General features: G+C 39.2%; 1 protein-coding gene across 1 annotated transcript in view; it reads right to left on the bottom strand.

Annotated features, from left to right (window-relative positions):
- Positions 1-428: 428 nt before the first annotated feature.
- LOC106714294 (1-phosphatidylinositol 4,5-bisphosphate phosphodiesterase epsilon-1) overlaps positions 429-23,545 on the bottom strand; it is a 73,478-nt gene continuing 50,361 nt past the window's right edge. The window contains 38 exon segments of the mRNA XM_045684942.1: positions 429-500; positions 737-880; positions 1,839-1,938; positions 2,571-2,663; positions 2,911-3,044; positions 3,544-3,640; positions 4,104-4,180; positions 4,976-5,120; positions 5,516-5,730; positions 6,437-6,644; positions 7,333-7,457; positions 8,011-8,230; positions 8,487-8,678; positions 9,046-9,227; positions 9,518-9,667; positions 9,872-10,056; positions 10,269-10,414; positions 10,813-10,922; positions 11,396-11,491; positions 11,759-11,852; positions 12,260-12,390; positions 12,888-13,038; positions 13,618-13,751; positions 14,626-14,735; positions 15,007-15,117; positions 15,304-15,437; positions 16,310-16,432; positions 16,738-16,842; positions 17,470-17,570; positions 17,766-17,879; positions 17,998-18,151; positions 18,793-18,993; positions 19,749-19,878; positions 20,643-20,775; positions 21,245-21,443; positions 21,828-22,012; positions 22,576-22,684; positions 23,193-23,300. Coding sequence (XP_045540898.1) covers positions 746-880; positions 1,839-1,938; positions 2,571-2,663; positions 2,911-3,044; positions 3,544-3,640; positions 4,104-4,180; positions 4,976-5,120; positions 5,516-5,730; positions 6,437-6,644; positions 7,333-7,457; positions 8,011-8,230; positions 8,487-8,678; positions 9,046-9,227; positions 9,518-9,667; positions 9,872-10,056; positions 10,269-10,414; positions 10,813-10,922; positions 11,396-11,491; positions 11,759-11,852; positions 12,260-12,390; positions 12,888-13,038; positions 13,618-13,751; positions 14,626-14,735; positions 15,007-15,117; positions 15,304-15,437; positions 16,310-16,432; positions 16,738-16,842; positions 17,470-17,570; positions 17,766-17,879; positions 17,998-18,151; positions 18,793-18,993; positions 19,749-19,878; positions 20,643-20,775; positions 21,245-21,443; positions 21,828-22,012; positions 22,576-22,684; positions 23,193-23,300 — 5,137 coding nt within the window. The 3' untranslated portion in view covers positions 429-500; positions 737-745.

The following is a 23,545-nucleotide window of genomic DNA, read 5'->3' as shown; positions in this document are numbered from 1 at the left end:
CCTTCGTGTTCATTTTCCATACAACCAGTGGTAGCTAAGAACTCCATGAGAGTTTCCATTTTCTGTTCCAATTCTGTATTCACTCGTGTTGGTATACATTTCTCATCATCAGGACTTACTTCACTTTTAAAGCAACTCCCACTACTTCCCTTTCTCCCTTCTTTTTGACTTTTAACTATCGTGAAAAAGAAATCTATTAAGTTTGCTATTCTATCTGTCCCTTCTTCCTCATCAGAGGTAGTTAGATCAGATTCTTCTTTAACTAGTGGACATCTTTTCGGGGTTTCGTCTAGTTTCTTTGCAAAGACTGTCTCTTGGACCACTTGGAGTAGATCCCTGGCCAGTCTAACTGGAGACTTTGAGTCGATTGATTCGTATGTTGTGGAGGGAGCCGAGCGACGCCGGTCCCGGTCCATCCTGATGAAGTCCCAAAGCGAGCCCAACTCGGAGGAGAGTGAGGCCCGATGGTTCGCCAGACTGGTGCCGAGACGACGTATTACCTGGAAAAGAAATATAGATATATGATTAGATTAAAAATGTATATAATCTAGTTCAGAGTTGTCAAACTCAATTTTGCAGTTAAGTTTGAGTTTTTATAATTTTTTAAAGTAATAGGTAGATAAAATAAAACATATAAGTTTATGTAAAGATATTTGTCAATGTTTATTTGGATACGATATGACTATACTTGTAATTTTTAATGTAAACGGCCCATTATTTCTGTACATTAGTATACCTGCCACACTCAGGATCGCCACGCTCGCAGTTTCCGCAAAGAGAGTCTCTTGAAGCGCGCCATCTGAGCCGCCAGCGCCTCCGCGCCCAGCGAGCCTGCGCCCCCTGCGCCCACACCGGGCCCCGCTTCGCCCTCAGAGTGTACCTATCATTCCAACAGATATTTCTAAAGGGGAAATCACACAAATTCGTAGCTTGGAATATTACAAGCTGCGCAGAACACGACTTTAGGTTGTAGTGGGACGTAAAGAGGTGTAGAGGGAGGCACTGCGTAGTTGACCTTGAGTTGACCTCTACAAAATACTTAAGGAATACGAAACTAATGACTTAACTAATCAAAATCTGTTCCGTCGTTTACACAACAAGTCAAAAAGGAAGTTATATACGTAATGAGTAGAGAGCGTCGGTGGCTCAGGGGTTAAGCACTTGACTTGCAATCTGCAGGTCCTGGGTTCGAATCCCGCCATGTACCAATGTGTTTTTCGATTTTCGATTTACATATGTACATTTATCCGACGTTCTTACGGTGAAGGAAAACATCGTGATGCAACCTGCACATATCTGAGAAGAAATTCAATGATATGTGTGAAGTCAACCAACCCGCACTTGGCCAGCGTGGTTGACTATGGCCTAAACACCCCTAACTTGGGGTAGGCTCCGAGCCCCTCGGTGGGGACGTATAGTGAGCTGATGATGATGATGATGATACGTAATAAACCGACATCAAAAGATAAATACGCATAAAAATATTACGTATAAAGATTGTCAGTGACTCATGGGTTAAGCAATTGACTTGCAATCTGCAGGTCCTGAGTTCGAATCTCGTCATGTACCAATGTATTTTTCGATTTACATATGTACATTTATCCGACGTTCGTACTGTGAAAGAAAACATCGTGATGCTGCACATATGTGTTAATTCCCGCGAGAAAAAGACGGTGTCACGTTCCGTCTCTCGAAATTTTGAAAAGTGGATTGCGGAGGTTCATTTGGCCACATCAAATAGAGGTCCGTAATCTGCCTACACCTCTGGGTTACAAGCGTGAGTTGTGTTATTACCGTCCCAAGTCGTATAAAAAGTGGTGTAAAGATATTAAACCAACCTCTCTTGATGATCTTCGGCTAATGAAGGAGCGAATGTCTTTATCAGAGTGACCCTTTGCCCGAGCGATACCTTTACCCAACGGTGATGATGATACTCTTCTGTTTTAAAAAAAAAAACAATTAAAATCGTTTATAACAACATAATAGAAACCGTTAATAACCAGTTTATACAACCGGTATTGTAGTGCTTGAAAGACATTAATGGCATAAGCGGGGATCTAAAGAAACATCTCTGTTCACGAACCACCAATAACCCAGTTAAGGTACAGAGCTATTCGAACATTATAAACAAGTCTAGATCAAAATTGAAATGTTTTTATATATATCATAAGGTGGCAAACGAGCAAGCGGATACATGAAGCGACCGTTGCCCATAGACATCCGCATTTATGTGTTGCCTTTAATCTACCGAAGAGGGGACGCATAGAAAGAGGATATATCCCCTTCTTATACATCTCATAGATCCGTCATATTCACTTCCCCTTCCCAAACCTTCCTTGTAAGAAAATAGTGAGAAGGGAAGGAGGACTAAAATTAGTCCTCCGGCACCACACTCATCAGACTGTACTTGGAATTACTTCCACTTAACGTCTGTCTTCTGTGAGGTCGTGGTATTTCACCGGTCAAGGCCATTCGTGCAAAAGATATTGTTATTGCTGGCGTTTACCATTATAAAAATAAATATTAGTAAGATTTAAATAAAGCTGTTTAGAATTGTTTCTTTCACTGACCTGCAATGTATGGGGTCGCTGTATGCAGTAGTGACAGGCATTTTGCCTTCATTGACTGTGTTGTCACTTGAAATTAAGCCCAGAGGAAATGTCGTACCTTGAATAGAAACTGTTGTTAAACTACATCTATCTATATATATAAAAGAAAGTCGTGTTAGTTACACTATTTATAACTCAAAATCGGTCGAACTGATTTAGCTGAAAATTGATGGGGAGGTAGCTTAGAACCAGGAAACGGACATAGGATAATTTTTACCCCGTTTTCTATTTTTTATTCCGCGCGGTCGGAGTCGCGGGTAAAAGCTAGTTTATAATATTAGTAAGATAACCAATTTTAAATGACGTACCAGTGATAGCTCCCCTAGTGATGCTCAATCCGCGTTGTATCCGCGCGATGGCGGCGCGATGTCGCGGCAACGGCGCGCTGCTGCCTTTCTCCTGCAACACGAACCTGCCCAGCGTCTTCCAGCTAGCCTACAAACATACATACAATCAAACAAGAGTAGTACAAGGTAGGACGCGTTTATAATAGCTGAAATGACTTGCTCGAATGACGCGGCATCACTTCTCAGGAGCATTATCTCCCTGTCCTTTCCCTCTCGTGGAATCGACACACAAGGTTTTATAAACCTTACAGTTTTGCCTTATTTTTTACGTCACTCTTCAGGAACATTTAACTAAAAAGCATGACAACTTCATGTCAAATAATTTTGCGGCTCTGAACATAATGTCAAGTGTAGCAGGACGTAGATGAGATGCACTGCGCAGTTTGAATTCAGCTGCAAAGATATTTGAAAAGAGCGTATACAGTTGAGGAATTCTTTTCTACCCATTTCATTTGGCGCTCAAAATGCGGTTAAGTAATTGTCACAGCAATAAAGATACGTGTTAATAATAAAGAACTCTAATTATTGTTTGCTAAGCGATGTTCGATTCTAAATGGGAAATGTATAGGAAGTTTCTCTGCATTCACCTGAGCGGCGTACACCACTTCATCATCAGCTAGAGGGCGTTGTTGTGGACCAGCACCAGCTCGACCGCCCCATTCCAACTCCTCTACCAGTACGAACCTGGATATCAGACAATAACTTTATCTTACTGTTATACCACGTTAGTACTAGGAGTCAACATCTCGTCCACACGGCACAGATCCGGTGTTTATTCATAGCATCGATGCCGCTGATAGTGCGTGATTACGCCTATTTATTATAACAAATTTTTAAAACATTTGAACAACACGTCTTTTTGTTAAACTCGTGGCAGTAATGAATGTCAAAGCGGTCGCGTCACCGACGCGTGCGCTTGCACCGATGACGTCACGCAATAGTGATGTTCCGAACAGTGCGGGATAAAGATATAAATTAGTTAGCAAAATGATAAGCCTTTCTCATTTGCACGCGTTGACAGCGAGAGGTTCGTAAAGCGACAATCAGGTAAAGTTGTCGGAAAGTGTACAAGATTGTGAGACGGGGCTTTGTATGCGAGGAGTTTACGAGTGCGTAACCTTTAGTAGGTACATTTTTGTGATTATACCTCTTAGGATCGTCGTGACATCTCGCTTTAGTCAACGCCTGGTACACCACGTATGAAGCAGTAGCACTCAGGGGTACCTGGAAATGTGATAATAATTATCAACTTCGGCCGATAAGCAACTCGAAGCATTCCATCTAATTTCTAAGTTGCTAATTAAACTCTTTTTACATAGACCTATTTAAAAATGTGACTGGTTTTAGTCAACCCCCGGTTGTTATATTTTTTTTCAACTGGTTAATTGTCATCTTTCTTTCCCGCTTTCTAACACCTGGACCACCTTTTGGAATTACAGATTCACTTTTAGCTGAAGTGCACCTGCATATTTTGGGGAGTCAAAAGTAGTGATGCAACGGATCTCTGTTTCTGTTTCCGCAAGTGCGGAAGTTCCGCGTGCTTTTCAACATCCGTCTCTGCTTCTTTTTTCGCTACTTTTATAACGGAGATACAAACGGAAGTTTACGATATGAGCAGCATCACGATGTTTTCCTTCACCGTAAGAACGTCGGGTAAATGTACATATGGAAATTGAAAAACACGTTGGTAAATAGCGAGATTTGAACTCAGGATCTGCAAATTGCAAGTCAATTGCCTAAAACCTGAGCCACCGACGCCTAATAATAATTATATCTATTTATAATCTACATTTGGTGTATTTGATACTTAATAAAGAAATACATTTGTAAATGTGTTTTTTTTTCATATTATTTATGTTCTTCTTCTTTCTTCTGTTTCTGCATCCATTTCCGTTTCCGTTTCTGCTAAAATTTACTTTTGACATCTGTTTCCGTTTCTTGTTTCGCTAAGATACTTCCGTTGCGTCACTAGTCAAAAGACCTAGGTTCGAAAAACCGAAATCAGGTAATGATTGTCACCTTAAGTATGGCGTAGGGTATCTCATGTGAGACGTTGTGCACGCAGACAAGGAAGCTGTCAGGTCGACGAGGTTCCTCTTCCTGTGTACTGGACTCCTCGTCTGAAGGCACCGAGCGTTCCTGTGGCCTATCAGTAGACGCTGACCTGCTGAAGATGTAAAAATGGTTGTTATATTGTAATATAGAGAAGATATTTTGTTTTAGTGTTGGTAGAAGGAGACAGAATATTTTTACAAGCATTTGGAAAGAATAGTGTTTTTAATGGAATTTATAAATTATACTATTGTTGGAAAGAGACAGCTTTAGTTTCTAACTGTTCGTCTTTACTTAATTAGTCACCAAGGGAGATATTTAAAGACTGCGGTCTCGTCAAGTGTAGATTTTGTGTAAAACAATATCCAGGTATTTTAGTAACCACTATTTATCTTTGTGTATTTTAATATTTAATATTTGTCTTTGTACAGCGGTTAATGCATATTTCTCTCACAAAACGAACACAAGTCTCAGTAACTCTGATAATACTACTGGTTTCAAACTTACCGTATACTAGTCAACCATGCTCTACTGCTGGGATCATCTCCCACCCTCTTCAGCAGCAGTCGAGCCGCTGGCCGAGCTGTGGCCGCTCTCAGCACTCGCTCGTGCGGGCCCAGCACGCGCTGCGTCGGCGCCCGGGATGCCACTTCCTCGACTAGGACATAGCTGCCTCGTGCTGAGCGGCATACACCGCCTTTTGTAAGGCACTGTGCTATCGCCTGCACAAGTAATTTATAGATAACTAACTGATCTTTTTTAAATTATTTTTCATTGCTTCAGTGAAATCCAGATTAGCTAAATTGATCTATATATAATATGGAACTGCTATATATTATCCTGAAATGTTGAAAACATTTCCTGTTGAATAGAGTTTGTTTTTGCTGCCAAATATAAACTCAGCAATGCATTTTTTATAAGAGTAGGAGGCAAACGGGCATTGGCACAATGTAAGTCACCGAAGCCCACGGACGTCCGCAATATTAAAGGAATGGCAGATGCTTTACCGGCTGGTAGTACTTGGGTTATTTCCTATAAAGTCCCGAGCCAAAACTAGTACTGTCAATGACTACTTTTAGCTTTGTAGAGATGTAGCTTTTTTATCTAATATATAAAATTCTCGTGTCACAGTTTTCGTCACCGTACTCCTCCGAAACGACTTGACCGATTCTCATGAAATTTTGTGAGCATATTCAGTAGGTCTGAGAATCGGACAACATCTATTTTTCATTTTTTTTTCGTCGCGGGCGACAGCTAGTTATCTATGTAATTTTTTTATTCGTCATTGTTATGTGTTATTTACTGTTATTATAAAATATGTTATCTTGTAAATTATTATGTAAAGTGAGTATAGTGTCAAATTGGTTATATACTGTAAGGCTTCTATGTACTTGTTTGTAAATAAAAAAAAATGTTGTTCCAACATACCTCATTAGCCGTGGTATCTTGCGTCACTTTAAGTATAGAGTAAGGCTCGTGACGTGCCACCGCGTACACAACCAAGAAGTGTATCCGTCTGCGCTGACGTGGTGAACCAGGCTCGGCATCCCCGCGCCAACTCTCGCCCGCAGACTCCTCGCTGCAGCGCGAGAAGATCAGCAGGGACGCCATGTTTAATGGCTGGTTCGTTGGTGACCTGGGGACAATTATATACAACTAGCTTTTACCCGCGACTCCGTTCGCGCGGAATAAAAAGTAGAAAACGGGGTAAAAATTATCCTATATCCTTTTCCTGGTTCTAAGCTACCTGCTCACCAATTTTCAGTCAAATCGATTCAGCCGTTCTTGAGTTATAAATAGTGTAACTAACACGACTTTCTTTTATATAATACTAGCTTTTACCCGCGACTTCGTCCGCGCGGAATAAAAAAATGCACACAAGATAAAAAAGTTCCTATGTCCGCCTCCTAGTTCTAAGCTATCTCCCCATCAATTTTCAGCTAAATCAGTTCGACCGATCTTGAGTTATAAATAGTGAAACTAACACGACTTTCTTTTATATATATAGATATAGATTACATTTTAAAGACACACTGGCTACTATTTCAGAGGCATTTATAACATCACCGGGCTTAAGCATAAACCTAAATTAAGAGTAACTAAGCTTGATAGTTCCTTACATAATCTCGACTGGGGTCCTTACTACATTATTATAATTGGATTGTAAGGCCGCTGAGTTCTTAGATTGCTTCGGTGGGTGTTCTGGTGACTGGAATTCCAGTCCATGTTCATACTGATTTAATTACTGTCAAGAAGTTTGTTCTTTATTCATCTGTATTCCAGTTAGGATTTCTAATTTATTTTATCTGCGACATTTAACTCACCGTAACCTGACATGTCTGTACCCTGGCCGGAGGCAATGGAGGGGAATGACTCGCTGAGACAACATGTAGTTGGTGTCCGCGTCGTAGATCTCGAATCTAACAAATGCCAGCTCCGGGAAGTTTATCTGCAGGGGATTAATAATGCATTGACTTTTGGTCAAATCAATGAGAAATTTAACAGTGGTAGACGCCAGCAACAATAACATCTGTTGCACGAATGGGCCGACTCGCCCGGTGAAATACCACAACCACACAGAAGACAGGCATGAAGTGGAAGCAATACCCCGTACAATCTGACTCGTGCGTGCTGGATGCCTAATTCTAGTCCACGTTCTTTTCCTACCCTTTTCTTATAAGGAAATTATTGGAAGGGAAAGTAAATTCGGCAGATGAGGGAGTGCATTGGAAAGGGAATATCCTCTTTCTGTGGGTCCTTCGTCGATTAAAGGTAGGCATTGCATTTGCAATTGTATAGATGACTATGGGCAGCGGTCACTTTGCTATTTCGGCGAATTCAGGTGACCGCTTGCTCATTTGCCATCTTATAATATAAAAAGGGGTAAATCGGTTTGGCCTAAAGACATGGACTGAAATGACGAATTAAACTTGGTGGAAACCCGCATAGAGTGTGATAAGGACGGACAGATGTAGACGGTGGTATCTACTGTTTGTAATCACCTTGAAATTAAACGTCTCATTCCAGACTGGATTAAGAGCATTTCTTCTCGCCACTTTGGTTCTTATCTTCTTGCAGTCAGCTGGTACACCCAGTACTTCGACTTCGACGAACGCATTGTAGAAAGAGTACACATTCTCAGCTACATACTGGCCGGAGATAACCGCTAGAGTGAGATGGGCTGCGTGGATGCCATCAAACTCTTTATCCATTGGATTGAATCTAGAAAGAGATGGTGAAAGTTTGGCAGTTCCATATAGAACTATTACAGGAAGTAATAAAATTATTCATCTAAAATGAAGGAAAAGGACATAGCTGCGAAAAAATTCACTGACTTGACTTAGGGCTGTGAGTGCAGGATGACTATGAGCTACTGACATACGAGTCGTGGTTTCCTAAGGTCTATTAACTGACTTAAGGTTGGTGACAGCCTTTATATTGGGATGACAATCGTATTGCAATAAAAATTTCAGTGTACCTCCTATATGCAATGTGTCCTGGGTCCCACATGACGCGCGGCTTGCGTACAAATCCCGCGCAGCCGTGTCCTTCAAACATGGCCGCGTTGACAGCCATCGCCGCGTCCTCAGTTTGGTAGTTAAGTGCCACCAGCTGCACACCGCAAGACCAGAATGTCACCGGGTCGAAGTTTGAGGAGTCTATTCTTAGGCTGGAAGGAAAGGCAAAGCATTGTTGTCTTATTCTGACCTTTATGGTAATCTTTGTTTTTCTTTCACTAGCAAATGGCTGATATCGTGTCTGTGGAAGAGGGATGGTCTGAATTTTTTACCTTACGTCAGAACATGTATTTTTTCATACAATTCTATCAACTGTAATATCTAAATTCACTCCTTTTTTACGCAAACAATACTCATATACTTTCTTAGGTTCCTCTTCCTTCCTTTGTAGAAATATTGAGAAGTGAAAGGTTAGTGTGAACATTTGACGTGCTTGTAACCTTTTGCTTCTCTATCACTGGTGCAGCTTTCAAGTTTTCTCTGATATATACTAGCTGCTTCTACAACTTAGGATCTCACCCGGCGGGATAAGTCCTGACGAGCTGCGTCTCCGTATGTGCTATCAACGCAAGCGGATGTTTCCTGCAGATCTTCCTACCCATGGCCTCGTTGATGGAGGAGCAGCGGTAGCAAGGATGGTGCACTGCGGGGGCGTTGAGACAGCGTGCGCGCGGCGTCGCCGACTGGGATTGAGCTATTTGCTGTAGGTAATGGAAAACGGAAATTGAAGAGACAATGCATCAGCTTCTAGTAGTCTACTGATGAATATTGGTCTATTAAAAAGTCTTTCACATTATACGAAGTTTCCAATCGGTAACTGTCGTCAGGTCACGTCACCACTGAGGGGACTCAAACCCGCTCTAAGTCTGATCCGACATGTTAAGATATTTAAATATTAGTTGGCAAAACAGTGGCTATAGATAACAATCGAAGGGGGCTTAACAGAAAAGGGTATTAATACCCCTTACGAGAACTTAGTTCCTATACTGACCGTGGCAGTACTCTCGCTGCTCTCTGAGGACTCAAAGCTGCTAGCGGGGGCGCTGGTGTCGGTCACGTGTCGACCCGCGGCCCCCACACCTCCCACGTGCTTTACTGAACTACGCGGTGACAATGGGTTTAAACCGCGGAATTTTATCGCCTAGAAAGGAATACATTTGGATTAAAGATTTTTGAATTAAGTTTGTACGACATTAACTTTGATATGAGATTTCTTTACTTACTTAAATGCTAAAGCTTGTATGTATGTTCGTTAGCAAATAACTTCAGAACCGATCTGGATGAAATTTGTAATATTACATACGGACGAAGTCACGATCAATAGCTAGTAAAGATATTAATTTACCTGTACATAAGTGACCATGTCACTGAGTTCTCTTGCTATTTGATTGCTCCTCTTTCTATTGGCATGCTTGATACTCCCTCCAGTATCACCGTCCCCCTCACTCCTACGTAAGCTCTGGTAGAACGAGAGAGACGTTCGGCCAACTTTCTCTTCCATTGAATTTAGAATCTTGTGGAGTTCCTTTTCTAGAAGATTGAATTATATTTAGTTATATGTTTAATTTTATTTATGTGTAAATGATAGATTGATCTACAGAATCTAGTGATCCCCACATAGAGTGGTCTAAGGACAAGCAAGGTAATGGCGAAATAAAAAAAAATGGTCTTAAAAAACAGCAAGATGCAAGAGTAATGGCTGTGATATGTGTCACTGTGTGCATGATGTTTTCATCACTCACCATCAATATCTTCATCGTCTTCATCATAATCTTCATCAGAGAAGTACTCAGTGAGAGAACTGCCTGCTGATTGGTTGGACATTATAGAACTCGTGCGGTTGCTCTGTTCCGGAAGGGAGGCGCTAGTATGACGGATGCCATTAGACCTGGGAAAGACGGATATGGTTACACCTTTTCTTAACAGAAAATGGCAAACAAGAAAGCAAGGCCATCTAATTTTTCTAAAATACAAGTGGCTGTCTGCATTCATCTCTCATAAAGATGCGTCGTCCACATTTAACAGAGAGAAAAGAGAATGTGAAGAAAAGGGATATATTCCTTGCCTATACACCTCTGTCACCAAATTAACTTTCACATCCTTTCATTAGAAAAGGGTCAGAAGGGAAAAAGGATTACTATTGCCTTCCGGCACACAAAATAAGAGACAAGGCAGGCATAGTTATCAATTGCCGCGTGTTTGCAACACCGGAGCGGAACATTATATCAGGGTCAAGCGGACTCTAACATTTGATCCTACAAAATGGCATACTATAAAGAGAGAGACCTGAAAGCCGTGGCCAGAACACCTCCATATCCTTGCGCAGAACTGGCGCCCGTCAATCCGATTGTAGGACTTGATTCTATTGGTAGAAGCTTCTTGTTTTTTATCAGCACCTGAAGATACACAAATATAACCTTTAGTTTTCATTCAATTTGTCATCATCTCTTTCAAATAATCCATACATTCTTCAGTCTTCTAGTTTTGTAGCCTTTTATTTTTCATACTTTTTCTACACTAAGGATATTCCTTAATGACTATTAAACTGTTAAGAATACAGTTAGTATTTTTATAAGAGGAGACGAAAGTAAGCAATCATCTCCTCGTTTTGACATTCACAATACCAGAGGAACTACAGGTGCGTTGCCTATCTTTGACAAATAACGTTCGTTTCTTGAAGGACCATAAGTCGTGAAATACAGCCGAGGATCGTTATGTGGTAAGAAAGGCTCGTGAGAATAGCATTATTAAAGAACATACCTTAGTCTTAGTTCTTTTCAAATATACTGGCGGCACAATACACCTAACATTGTATTCTACGCAGATTTACGTGAAGCTAAGAGCTGCCAAGATATAACAATTAGTGTACCTTATATTTGAGTTGTTCTGGGCTGGGTAACCTCGGTTCATCCGTGTAGTCGACTTCAAATAGAAATGACGTCACCAGCTGCTCTCCGAACACTGCCTGGAACACACAGCTAGTGTAAAAACTACCAGCATGTTACAGTTTCTACTGCCAAAAAACAAAAATAAATTAAGGAAGAGGGTTTTTCACGCATATGTATGTGGGTTTGTATTTGAATTCAATTACGATCTACTATAAACCTTAACAACTATACCAATTTTGAAGAGTGAGGTGTCATCAGAATTGTTCTTCTGAGTGTCATCATATATAGTCGTTTTTTTTTTTGGTGTTCAATTAATAGGGCTTTGTTTACATGTTGACACTGACCTCAAATGTACTGGCCATGACTTGCTGCTGTGGTAAACTGCAATGGTTCTCGATACTTAATATCAAAGGATACGGAGATGTAACGAACGCGCTCCTGTTAAAAGAATATTCCAATTTTGAGGCAGATAATCTAACTTCTTACTAATATAATAAATGCGAATGTTTAAATGGATGTTAGAAGGTATCTCAGGAACAGCTCTATTGATCTCGATGGAACTTAGCACAGATTTAGAACATAGTATGGAAGAATGCAGTCTACTAAGTTTTTTTTTATTCCGCAAACGAAGCATTGGGTAAAAGCTAGTACTAGACATTTAAGCTGTAGTTATCTGACATAAAAAAAATGTGTGTCTAAAATTAGTCCTCCGGCACCACACTCATCAGACTGTACTTGGAATTACTTCCACTTGACGTCTGTCTTCTGTATTTCACTGAGCGAGGACAATTCATGCAACTGATGTTGTTGCTGGCGTCTACTACTGTTAAAACATCTTTCTTAACCTGGCAATAGTTTCCACTACTCTTCTGAAAGGTATTTTAGTGGTGAAGGTATGCCCGTGATAGATAACAGGACTGCCATCGTCTCCGTCCCAGCAGTCCAGTTCTACACATCTGCAGCCTGTTAGCAACACCTGAAAGTAATTAGTATACTATATTTGGTAAGATTCAAAAAGTTCTAGAAGTTTCACATCCAAAGAATTCTTATTTGGTTCCTAACTTCTACTAAAATAATTACTGTATTTAGAGTAGTCGAACAGTAATTAGGTTAATGTTTTAGAACGTATGTATTTAGGTTTTGTATTCTGTTCAATACTTCTGGGCCTAGCAAGAATATTCGTGTCAATCGTCATCATGTCGCTATGGAAAAAAATTGTTTTAAAATTTATGCATCTAAAGTACACCAAAAATCTCATTTTCGTTTTACATATGTACATTTATCCGACAATCTTAATTTGAAGGAAAACATCTTGATGCAATCTGCACATATCTGAGAAGAAATTCAATGATATATGCGAAGTCAACTCGCACTGGGCTATAGTTGACTATGACCTAGTCACATCTAACTTGGGGTAGGCTCTGAGCCCTTCGATGAGGAGGTGTAGTGAGCTGAAGAAGAAATAGTTCTTACTTGGCTGTATAGTTCCACAGAAGACTCTCCTTTAAGTTGATGTCCAGTCAAATATGTGTTGTGACTGCTTGCTATGTAATACTGACTCAAAGGTCCCTCCATTTGTCTTGATATTGATCTGCTCCTCTCTTCCTCTTCTTGAGCTGGTTTCCTATGGAATAAGGTAAAACCCTGTCATTAATAATATCAAATGAAATAATATCCTTAATCAATAATCTATCAGTCCTTAGTCCACTCCATTTTGGGGCGCCCTAGGTTTTCGTGTTGTCGGTCTAGCTCAAATATTATTTGTAACAATCGCCTTCGTATGTTTTTCAGTTATGTCAAAAATAGTTGTCACCCGCGACTCCGTCCGCGCGTTATATAAAGAAACGTAGTAAGTATCCTATGTGTTCTACCAGCTTTCATAACATTAAGCTCCGTTGAGCCGTTTCGGAGATACCTTCAAACAAACATCCATCCATCTAAACATTCGCAATTATAATATTAGTAAGATTAGTGTGAGATTTTTGGTATACTTTACGGCCAAAGGAGCGCTGCACAAATTTGAATACAAATTTTGTTGATGTCGAGACGATGGCGATTGTGACCAATATTCGTATAAGGCCCACTGATCTTTTATTCATCATAGCAGTTGTCAATTCCACAAATCTCATTGTATACAAAGTTATTACAAAATTGACATTGATTTTATCAAATCGGATAAGGTTTTGTTATATTAAAATCGTACCCAAAATAGCTGTTGACTTGCTGCCTTCTCTGTTCAGGAACGAACGCGTAATTATCTTTGTCAGTCAGAAATCGGACGAAACCCACGAATGATAGACAATTTTCAGCTCTTAAAGATGGGTCTGGTTCATGTCTCTGAAAGATTAATGCTAGCATTAGTTATTCCATTCTCAATTAGGGTTGGCGACAGGCAGGCGGCCGGCCGTGAAAAATGAAGCCATATCTTTAAGGTTTATAAAACGTTGAGCGCCGACCCCACGTGAGTGGGATAAGGCCAGGGAGATGGTAATGATTAGTTTTTCCATCAAAGTTTGACGTGGATGCTTACAAATGTATGGCGAATACTTTTGGCTTAATATTAGATGGGATTGTGGTTAAGTTATTTTAGTTAATTGAAAAAAAAAAATGAAATGTCTCATTTCAATTCAAACCCGATATGTTTTTGCTTTAGACTAACTGCATATTTGCCGTACAAACTATTTATAATTTCATAATTTAATCAAATCTAGATTCGGTTAATTGTAATTTTTTAAAGATTTTTTGATGTGTGCGTATTTTACGAGTAAGTAAAGGTAGGCAATGCATCTGCAATTGCGGATGTCTATGGGCAGCGGTATCTTCGATATTTCCGCAAATTCAGTTGACCGCTAGCTCGTTTGCTACCTTATGATATAAAAAAAAATGAGAGGTGTGTTGGGACACCCGGATGGAACGAAGTTCCTTTCTATTAATTAGTGAAGGAACCAATGTTTATTCTATGAATAAAAAACTTAAGTCTTCACAAGAAGTACATTTTATTTCTATGAATTTTCGTTATATATTGTCACGTCGTTGCCATGGTGAAGTAGCGCTCATTCGTCGTTAACATACTTACTATAGCAAAAAGTGTCGTGACAACTTTTCGTAAGAATTTTTTCCGTCTAGCCCCCTTTCACAACGCGCGATAAGGAACTTCGTTCCAATAGATCATTTCGTCCTTTCATTAGATTATGTATATATACATACATACTTGTATAATATCTTTCAGTTGCTGTTCGTTCTTCGGCTCGTTCTGTCGTGTCTCGCAGAACTTTCCCAATGTCGGTAGAGAGAGGACGCGACCGCTCACATCTGGACATGCTCCTGTATTCGTTTATTTTAAAATGAGGTCTTAATATTTAAAAAACTTCTAGTTTTGGTTCTGCATAGAATGATTACGTAGAAGATGATTACTATTGTGGCCATCACATTAAGGGATTTGCGGATCGTCTAGATGCATATTTCAAAGTGTTCACTTAATTTTACATTAACTCTTACTCTTTTTGGTATATTATTTCTGGTTTATCTGGTCTTCTAACTCGTAAAATTACTATTATTCATAAAAAATGAATAGTCTTTTAGTAGCTTTGACTTTCAAACTAACCTGGTAGTGCTGCAGCTGCTAACAGATCAAAATCTTTCTTCCTGCTGGCTTTATCACTCGGCGGGTCAAGGTCTAAAGATCCGTTTCTTGTTAGTAGGCCTGTGAAACAAGAACTTTTCTTTAAAGAATGCGAACGACAATATGATTCTGTACAAGTGGTTTTGTAATTGGAGAGAAGTTATTCGATGAATTTGTCTTTTTCTAAATTAGCTTACATTTTTTTTCCAATTCGATTCAATATCAAAAAGTGGGCATAGGCTTACAGTGGGCTTAGCGTGGATATACCTGTTCTGAAAGCAGTTTTGCTGCGGAACAGCTCCGGTGAACTCCGGCTCTTCTCAGCGCCAAGCAGTGGGCAACGTGGCCGTGGGACTGCTAACTGTTCGAATACGTCTCGTAATTCAGATCGCATTACTAAACTGAAAATAATCAAAAGATTGTCAAAATTGTAGTAATTGCGTTCTTTAGCATACATAGATACTAGCTGTCGCCCGCGACTCCGTCCGCGCGGTTCGTAGATTTACCATAGCAGCGCCATCTATTGATTACTTACTCAACCCAGTCGAAAGGTATCGACATCTGTTAGAATCATTTGGAGTTAACAGATAATTGTGACTGTCAAATAATAACAGACAAATAGTTAGCAATAAATTAAAATTGCGACTATAATTTGAGATTTAAACTATCCTATCTCTGAAGTTGGATCGAACTGTACGTGGTGTGCGAATTTTATTATAATCGGTTAAGTGGTTTAGGAGTCCATTGAGGAAACAAAACAAACATTGTGACACGAGATTTATATATATAGTGATAATACGAGAAATTTATACTGAGTTGCAGCAGCACTAAGTAGCCATTTAAAGTATACTAATAGATAACGTTATACGGTTCCTTTTATGAACTTAACATCGGACAAATTGCTGAAAAAAAAAAACTGCGGATAAGCAAAAATCGTCGGTGGCTCAGAGGTTAAGCACTTGCAATCTGCAGGTCCTGAGTACGAATTCTGTAATGTACCAATGTGTTTTTAATTTTCGATTTACATATGTACATTTATCCGACGTTCTCACTGTGAAGGAAAACATCAGTGATGCTGCACATATCTGAGAAGAAATTCAATGATATGTGTGAAGTCAACTCGCACTTGGCTATGGTTGACTGTGATCTAGTCACCCCTTACTTAGGGTAGAATCCGACCCCTCGTTGGGGACGTATAGTGAGCTGATGATGATGAAGAAAAACAGTTTCAGATCGAATTATTTTTACAACATCTAATCAATTTTTAACTCACCTAAAACTTCTGAATAATGCGACGAAATCAATAAAGTCTAATTGTGTGTCGTAATTAACTGAACCGGTCCGTAAATTCTTCAGATGCTCCCAAAATCTCTCACTGGTTTCTAGTCTTCGTAGACTGCAAAAAAACAACAACAACGTATAGGTTATTGATTCCCAATGTCGTCAAGACCCTCTGAGGTTCCGGCGTTGTGTGATGGCAGGAAATAAAGTTGAGAGTTCGCAAGTTGAATGTAGTAACAGTTTACCGAAACAAGTAATATTTTGAGAGGAATCTACTGAAAAAAAAATGGGAAATTCTTTAAAAGCATGGCAATCTAATCCGATGCAATGGGTACAAGGCGCCCGAGTGGTACATTTTTGTGAGCTGTTTAGAAGGTCCCCATAATAATTGGGAACAGGACAATAGGATGAAGTTGTTACCTGCTCCTATTGGGTGAGCCTGACATGATGGTGGTAGCAGCAGTGGTAAGACTGCTGTGTCGAGGTGCACAATGCTGGTGGTGACCAGCTGCCGCTGAGTAAGAACTGTAAAAGAAGCAAAAAAAGAAAGTCATTGTTTAAATAAATAAAAGACGAGAAGAATGAAAGACTATAATATACTAACTAAACTTGAGTTTTATTACAGCTCAATATTTCAAAGAGAGGAGGTCTGAAAGGCCTTCTAAGACTTATCTTATAAGGAAGGGAAGGAGACTGTGGATTTGATATAGGAGGGCACGAATAGGAAGGCAAAATATTGAATACGCATCTGCAAATACATATCTATATGGTTAACGATCTATTCACTATTTTGGCGAAATGAAGTGGCCGCTCGCTCATTTGCTACCTTTTGCTATAAAGCAAGCATCGGTGGTAGAGAAACCGAGAAGCAAAAGGATGGTAAAGTTTACGAGAAAGTTTGGTAAAGGTTACGAGAAGGAAAGAATAGCATTTGAATTGGTAGAGATAAGCTTATGAAGAGATGGATTATGTGAAAGGTGATGAAGTAGGGGTTGACATGAATGATAAATTAATCTGGAGGAGGAAAACCTGGTGTCGAACCTTAGTGGAATAAGGTCAGGGATATATTTTATTCTTATCGGGTCTTTGGAAGCATCACAGATTTGTGTTTCCGAAAAGATGTAGTCTTAGAATTATGATGTGTACAAAAACCTGTGTCTAGGTGATCCCTGAGGAATATCGTCTTCTCTGAGGCCAGAAAACGCGCCATAATTCTTAGGTGAACTCTTCAATTCAGATGTTGATTTGTTTTTCTGGAAATTCATTAATGATAATAGATCAAACTCTACTAATAATAAACCTGAAGTCAGTAGCCTGAAGAGTAGAATGAATAGGCTGACTAAAATCTGAACCATCTATCCAAATGACCACTTAACATCAAGTATTATGGTTATGAGCTGGTTCCAAAAAGCTGGTATGGTAAAAAAATTAGCAATGTTGAGTTTTACCTTGAATTTGATCGCAGAAGTTCTTAGTGAGTCGGAATGTGAGTCATTGTATGCTCCCCTAACTGGTGTTGAGTGGGATGACACAGCACACGCAGATTCTCTACCACCAAATACCTGGAATTAAATACAGATATATACTATACCTTCTATTGAATGTTGGTTACAAAGTTAGAGGAAGACTGAAGAAAGTATTCTGTGAAAGAGGATATATAAGAGAAAGTAGTAAACTTACCCTTATAGCGTCAGATACAACAGGTTCACAGCAACAATTATCTTCATAATACAATGCGGTGTACTTATTCTTCAGCCAGGCGAGGCTCCGGTCTGCAAGCTTGGTCTGCGTCATCAGCGCTCTGATCACTGCGTGAAGACCCACTGCCCATACCCTGAACATAATAAATTAGTAAAGTAGCTTAGACTTTTAAGAAACATAAAACGAATTAAAATAAAAAGACTTTTCCAGATTTTCACTTCTTGGCGAAAAAAAAAAATTACCTCCATTCTTGGTCTTTCGAGTAAAAAAAAAACAAAATTCATTTGACTTATTTCATTTATTTATCGGGCTTTGTTATTTTACTCAGGTTGATTTACATCGTGTATGTATGTATGTTGTTATGTATAAATATGTTCACATATCTTTGCGGTTCTTAAGTTCGCGCGAGTCACTGCGCAGAACACAATATTTTGTGTGTTTTAGCGGAATGCGGGGAGAAGGCACTCTGGATTTACATATGTACATTTATCCGACGTTCTTATGGTAAAGGAAAACATCGTGATGCTGCACATATCTGAGAAGAAATTCAAAGATATGTGTGAAGTCAACACGCACTTGACTGTGGTTGACTATGACCTAGTCACACCTAACTTAGGGTAGACTCCGAGTCCCTCAGTGGAGACGTATAGTGAGCTGATGATCATGATTTGTGCGAGTGAACTGATTGTAACGTGTGGGATTTCTTTCAAGTTCTTTTTGTATTGAATTGTATAGGTAATACTCTTAAAACTGACTAATTAAATGTACACTTACCTATATGAATAATTCGGTAATAAGAAATGCACAATTCTGTTATCGCTCAAAGTTCTTCCATACACTAAAGTAATTATCCGTGAATTTCCGCAATCATCTAATCCATGTCTCTTTCCACAGGATATTAAATCAGCGACATCTCTCGGCTCTAATAGTTTCCCGCCCAACCGCATGTCTTTGACGCACTGCAGGTCTATGAAACTGTAAACAGACTTGTTTTAGTTTCACAAGATGGCAGCACAGTATAACAGAGTATTAGATGCAGTACAGCAATGGTTTGAACGTTTGGAAGTTTGAACGCATGTAACACATACTGTTCTGTGTGGCTTTGCACGAATGTTAGTGATAATAGCCATTGTACAGTCATCGACAAAATTTGTTTAACAATTTTTAATTGTAATTTTTGATGTACTTTACACATTAATAAACTCTAACTAATTTTGTTACAATTGACGTTGACGATACGAAGGCGCTTGTATATATTCTTGCTAGGCCCACTGTTTCTGAGTGTATAGACTTACAAATATTTGTGACCCGGTGGACTTAAGTATATCAAAATTATAATGGTTCATTAGCATCCCCTGACAAAGTCTCATAATGTCCTTGTCGTACTGTATAGACCTAGATAGACAAGGATATCTGACTCCGTAAACATAAGTTAATATAAATTATGACAGGTTACTAGCGCCCTCCTGTCGACGTTTAAAGATATCACAAGATTCTTCTCTTACTATTGGTGTCATATCATGTTTTTTTTTTTTTTGTAATTTTCTAGAGTACTAACCTTGGTAATAGCGCCTCTTAGTTGGCCAAATAATTTGTTACACTATTTTTTTTAATTTTTTTAATTGTACTAATATTACTTTTGTGTCTGATTGATTCAACAGATACAGTTAGTAATGTTATACAAGTTTCAGAACAGTGGCAACTTAACATAAACAAGTTTAACAACTCACCCCTCATCCCCAACAATTCCAGCTTCGTTCTCATGAGCGAGATGCGCTGTGTATTTGATGGGTATAACTTCTTCAGGGTTGTAAGAGAGATTTATTTCTGGTTGCTGTATGTTCTCTGATGGGGTTTCACCTGGAAACATGTTGTTAGACATTTCAGGCAAATTACATCTTATTATAGTTATTTAAAAAAATATTGATTAACAAAGAAAAAAAAAACTACAATATCTTTGGATGGACCTCGTTTTTTCCGTTGACTTCGTTCGCGCGGAATTAAAAAAAAACATAATAAGTATCCTATGTGTTCTTCCAGACTATGATCTATATCTATGCCAAATTTCATCAAGATCAGTTGAGCCGTTTTGGAGATACCTTCAAACAAACATCTATCCAACTAAACATTCTCATCTATATATATAAAAGAAAGTCGTGTTAGTTACACTATTTATAACTCAAGAACGGCTGAATCGATTTGACTGAAAATTGTTGGACAGGTAGCTTAGAACCAGGAAACGGACATAGGATAGTTTTTACCCCGTTTTCTATTTTTTATTCCGCGCAGACGAAGTCTCGGGCGACATCTAGTTAATTAGAAATGCTGTATGATCGAGTATTGATTTTGGTTAACCTAATCCGCTTTCCTTGGCTTGATCTTGGCCTATGACGAAAGAGAATTTTAGTAAATTACTAGCTGTCTCCCGCGACTCCGTCCGCGCGCAGTTAAAAAAAAAACTAAATGGGGGGGGGTTATGAAAAATAGATGTTGGCCAATTCTCAAACCTACTGAATATGCTCACAAAATTTCATGAGAATCGGTCAAGCCGTTTCGGAGGAGTACGGGAACGAAAACTGTGACACGAGAATTTTATATATTAGAAGAAGATTAATACTACTAACCATGTTGTGATTGTGGTCTATGTGCTGTCCTACACCAGGTCAATAAAGCACAAGCTCGTTCTAATCTGAGATGTGCAAATGTCCCGTTCCATTCCGCCTCTCCTACCACACAAGAGGTGCCGTGATGCATAATCTGTATTAGAAGCGGTTAAAATCATCAGTCTTTAATTACCCACTGCTGTACCAAAGCCTTTCCTAATGCCTTCCACAGTATGTATTTAACATTTATATGTTTATCTCCTAAATGTTCCTAAACCACCGGGTAGTTTGATGAAGGAAAGATTTATAACAGTGCTAGATCCCATAACAGCAGTATTTGTTGGGTGCACGAATGGACCGAGTCGACCGGTGAAATACCACACCTCACAAAACGCATGTGTGAAATGAAAATAATTCTGCCCACATTCTGATGAGCATTCACTTCGCTATTTCGGCAAATTCATATGGCTGCTCGTTTTACATCATATAACATACCAAAATCTAAAGTTGTTTCCCAAAGTGAGTAGGCTTTAGTCAAACATCTTGGCCCACTCTCGGAAGCTTGACTCCACACATCTTTGTATTTCTTTGCAAGATGTTTTTCTTCACCTTGAGTACATTACCTGTAGCACATGTCTGTCCATCCTTTCTCCGTTCTGAGGCGCGAGGGGGAACATGGTGACGCCGTGGTCGTGAGGCAGCGGTTGCACGGGACAATATCCGCCCCCTTCCAGCTCGTACAGAGCCTCGTTTTCAAATTCTCCCCCGTTGGTCTTCTGTGAGGGTGCGAAGACTGGCTCCTCGCATGTGGCGATTGCTGTTCTGAAGGTAGACGGTGATTAACTCGGATTAGAGTAAGCCTTAACATGGTTAATGTGCGCAGCAGCACATGTGCATCACCACGCAGAAGACGTGACGTGGAAGTATTTCAACGTTTCGTCTGATGAAAATTTTACAGCGGAGACCAATTCTAGTCCAATTCCTCTTCCTACCCTTTTCCAATAAGAAGTGATGAGTGAGGGTATTTTCTCTATCCTTTAAAAGTAGAAAACTCAGCAACCTTTTAGTGTTATCATTTGGCAGCTAGGTCGTATACCACCTAGTACTAGAAAAACTAATCTATTGCTCTTATTGGAACATTATAATACAAGAAATCTATGTTTTCTTTTCACTTTATTATAAAAACTAGTTAATCAGACAAGACACCTTAAGTAATCCCCGAAGACCGGCTGCGTGGTCCTGGCGAGTGCGTATCTGTGCTGGTGTATGCTCGCAATGTGATCCATTACCGCCTGCGTCCGGTAGACTTTCTCCAAGTTGACTAGACCTTCGGGACCGACGCGTCTCCAACCCGGTTCCTGTTCACCTTCCTCATCGAATGATGCTATGTACTGGACATAAGGTTTATTGTGTTAAAAGTTTATTGGCAATAGATTAGGAATAGGAAATAAAAAATGATAAAAATTTTATTTAAATTTGTTAGTTACTTTTTAAATGAGTTTCGGTGACCAAGGAGTATTAATTAAATGCTGTTAAAAAAGGTTTTATTTACTTATTTTTTTATTTGGTTCACTTGACATATAAGAACCGTTGAATTTAAAAACTTTTTAGCCGACTTCAAAAAGAAGGAGGTTATCAATTCGACTGTATTTTTTTATGTGTGTTACCGCGAAACTCCGCCCCTGGTGGTCCGATTTTGATAAAAAATATTTTAATCGAAAGGAACTGCTTGCAGATGGGTCCCATTTTTTTTTTTAAATAACTAGAAGACTAGTAGATTTTATTAGATCGCATCATTTCGTAACCTAAAGTAAATAGAATCCAGAATTGCTAAATGGTTCTAGAATAAAACAAAATGTAAGCAAAGTTCTCTTTCGCATAATTTGATAATTTAATCTGTGTAGTGCCCACTTACTCTTTGACAAATTTCGGTCAGCAACTTACCAAAACTTACCACTTGTCTGTCGCTCTCGGTAAGTCTCGGGTCCCGTTTACCACTGCTTCCTATTGGACTTGTTGTGGTACTCTGATCATTTCTCTTACTTTCCCTTCTGCTATCTTTTCTTGGAGGTGTTCGACTAAAAATATATATTTAAAGAAGATTAAATTCATCATATCATACAGTTATGTACACTCGAATTACTACTACTAGGTCCTTGGTTGAGATTTCTAAGGCGCCCTCATTTTTACCATTCCTTTTGTGGAGTTAATTATACGAGACTGTGTAATTCGCAAACCTGTGATGTACAGCGCTCTGGGCGGTCACCCAACCGCGCCATATCCTAACTTAAATTTATAAATTTCATTTGCTGTCTAAAAATTTATTTTGGAACATTTCTATATTTAAATTATTGATACATACATCTGTATGTTTTATTAATAAGTCTGTGAATTGTTATCTAAACAATTCTACCTTATGAAGGTAGAATTGTTTAGATAACTATCATTTCTTATTTCCATTGAATTCGAGTATATTATTTCATACATAAATCTTTATAAGAGATCGTATCTGAATTTACTCCTTTATATACTCTTACAAACAACCCATACATTTTAGATAAAAAAACTCACCTTTCTTCTTTTAGTGATTCTCTTTTGAAATCTCTTCTATGTGTTGGAGTAGGTGTTGATGTAACAGAATGAGTGCTGGTCAAAGATGGCGTCGTAGCTAGAATTTCTCTAGAAAAAAAAAAAAATGTTTATTTTTTTATATCATAAAGTGACAAGCAAGCGGCCACTTGAACTCGCCGAAATAGTGAAGCGACCGTTGCCCATAGACATCCATATTTGCAGATGCGTTCCCTACCTTTAATTGACAGAGAAGGGAACGCACAGAAAGAGGATGTACTCTCTTCCTATGCATCCCTTACCCGTCAAATCCCTTCTCTTGCATTGCGTTCTCGTTGCGTTGTCTACCTTTAAAT

The sequence above is a fragment of the Papilio machaon genome, chromosome 28, assembly GCF_912999745.1.
Source record: "Papilio machaon chromosome 28, ilPapMach1.1, whole genome shotgun sequence".
Classification (NCBI taxonomy): Eukaryota; Metazoa; Arthropoda; class Insecta; order Lepidoptera; family Papilionidae; genus Papilio; species Papilio machaon.
This window is presented reverse-complemented; position numbering and strand designations above follow the sequence as displayed.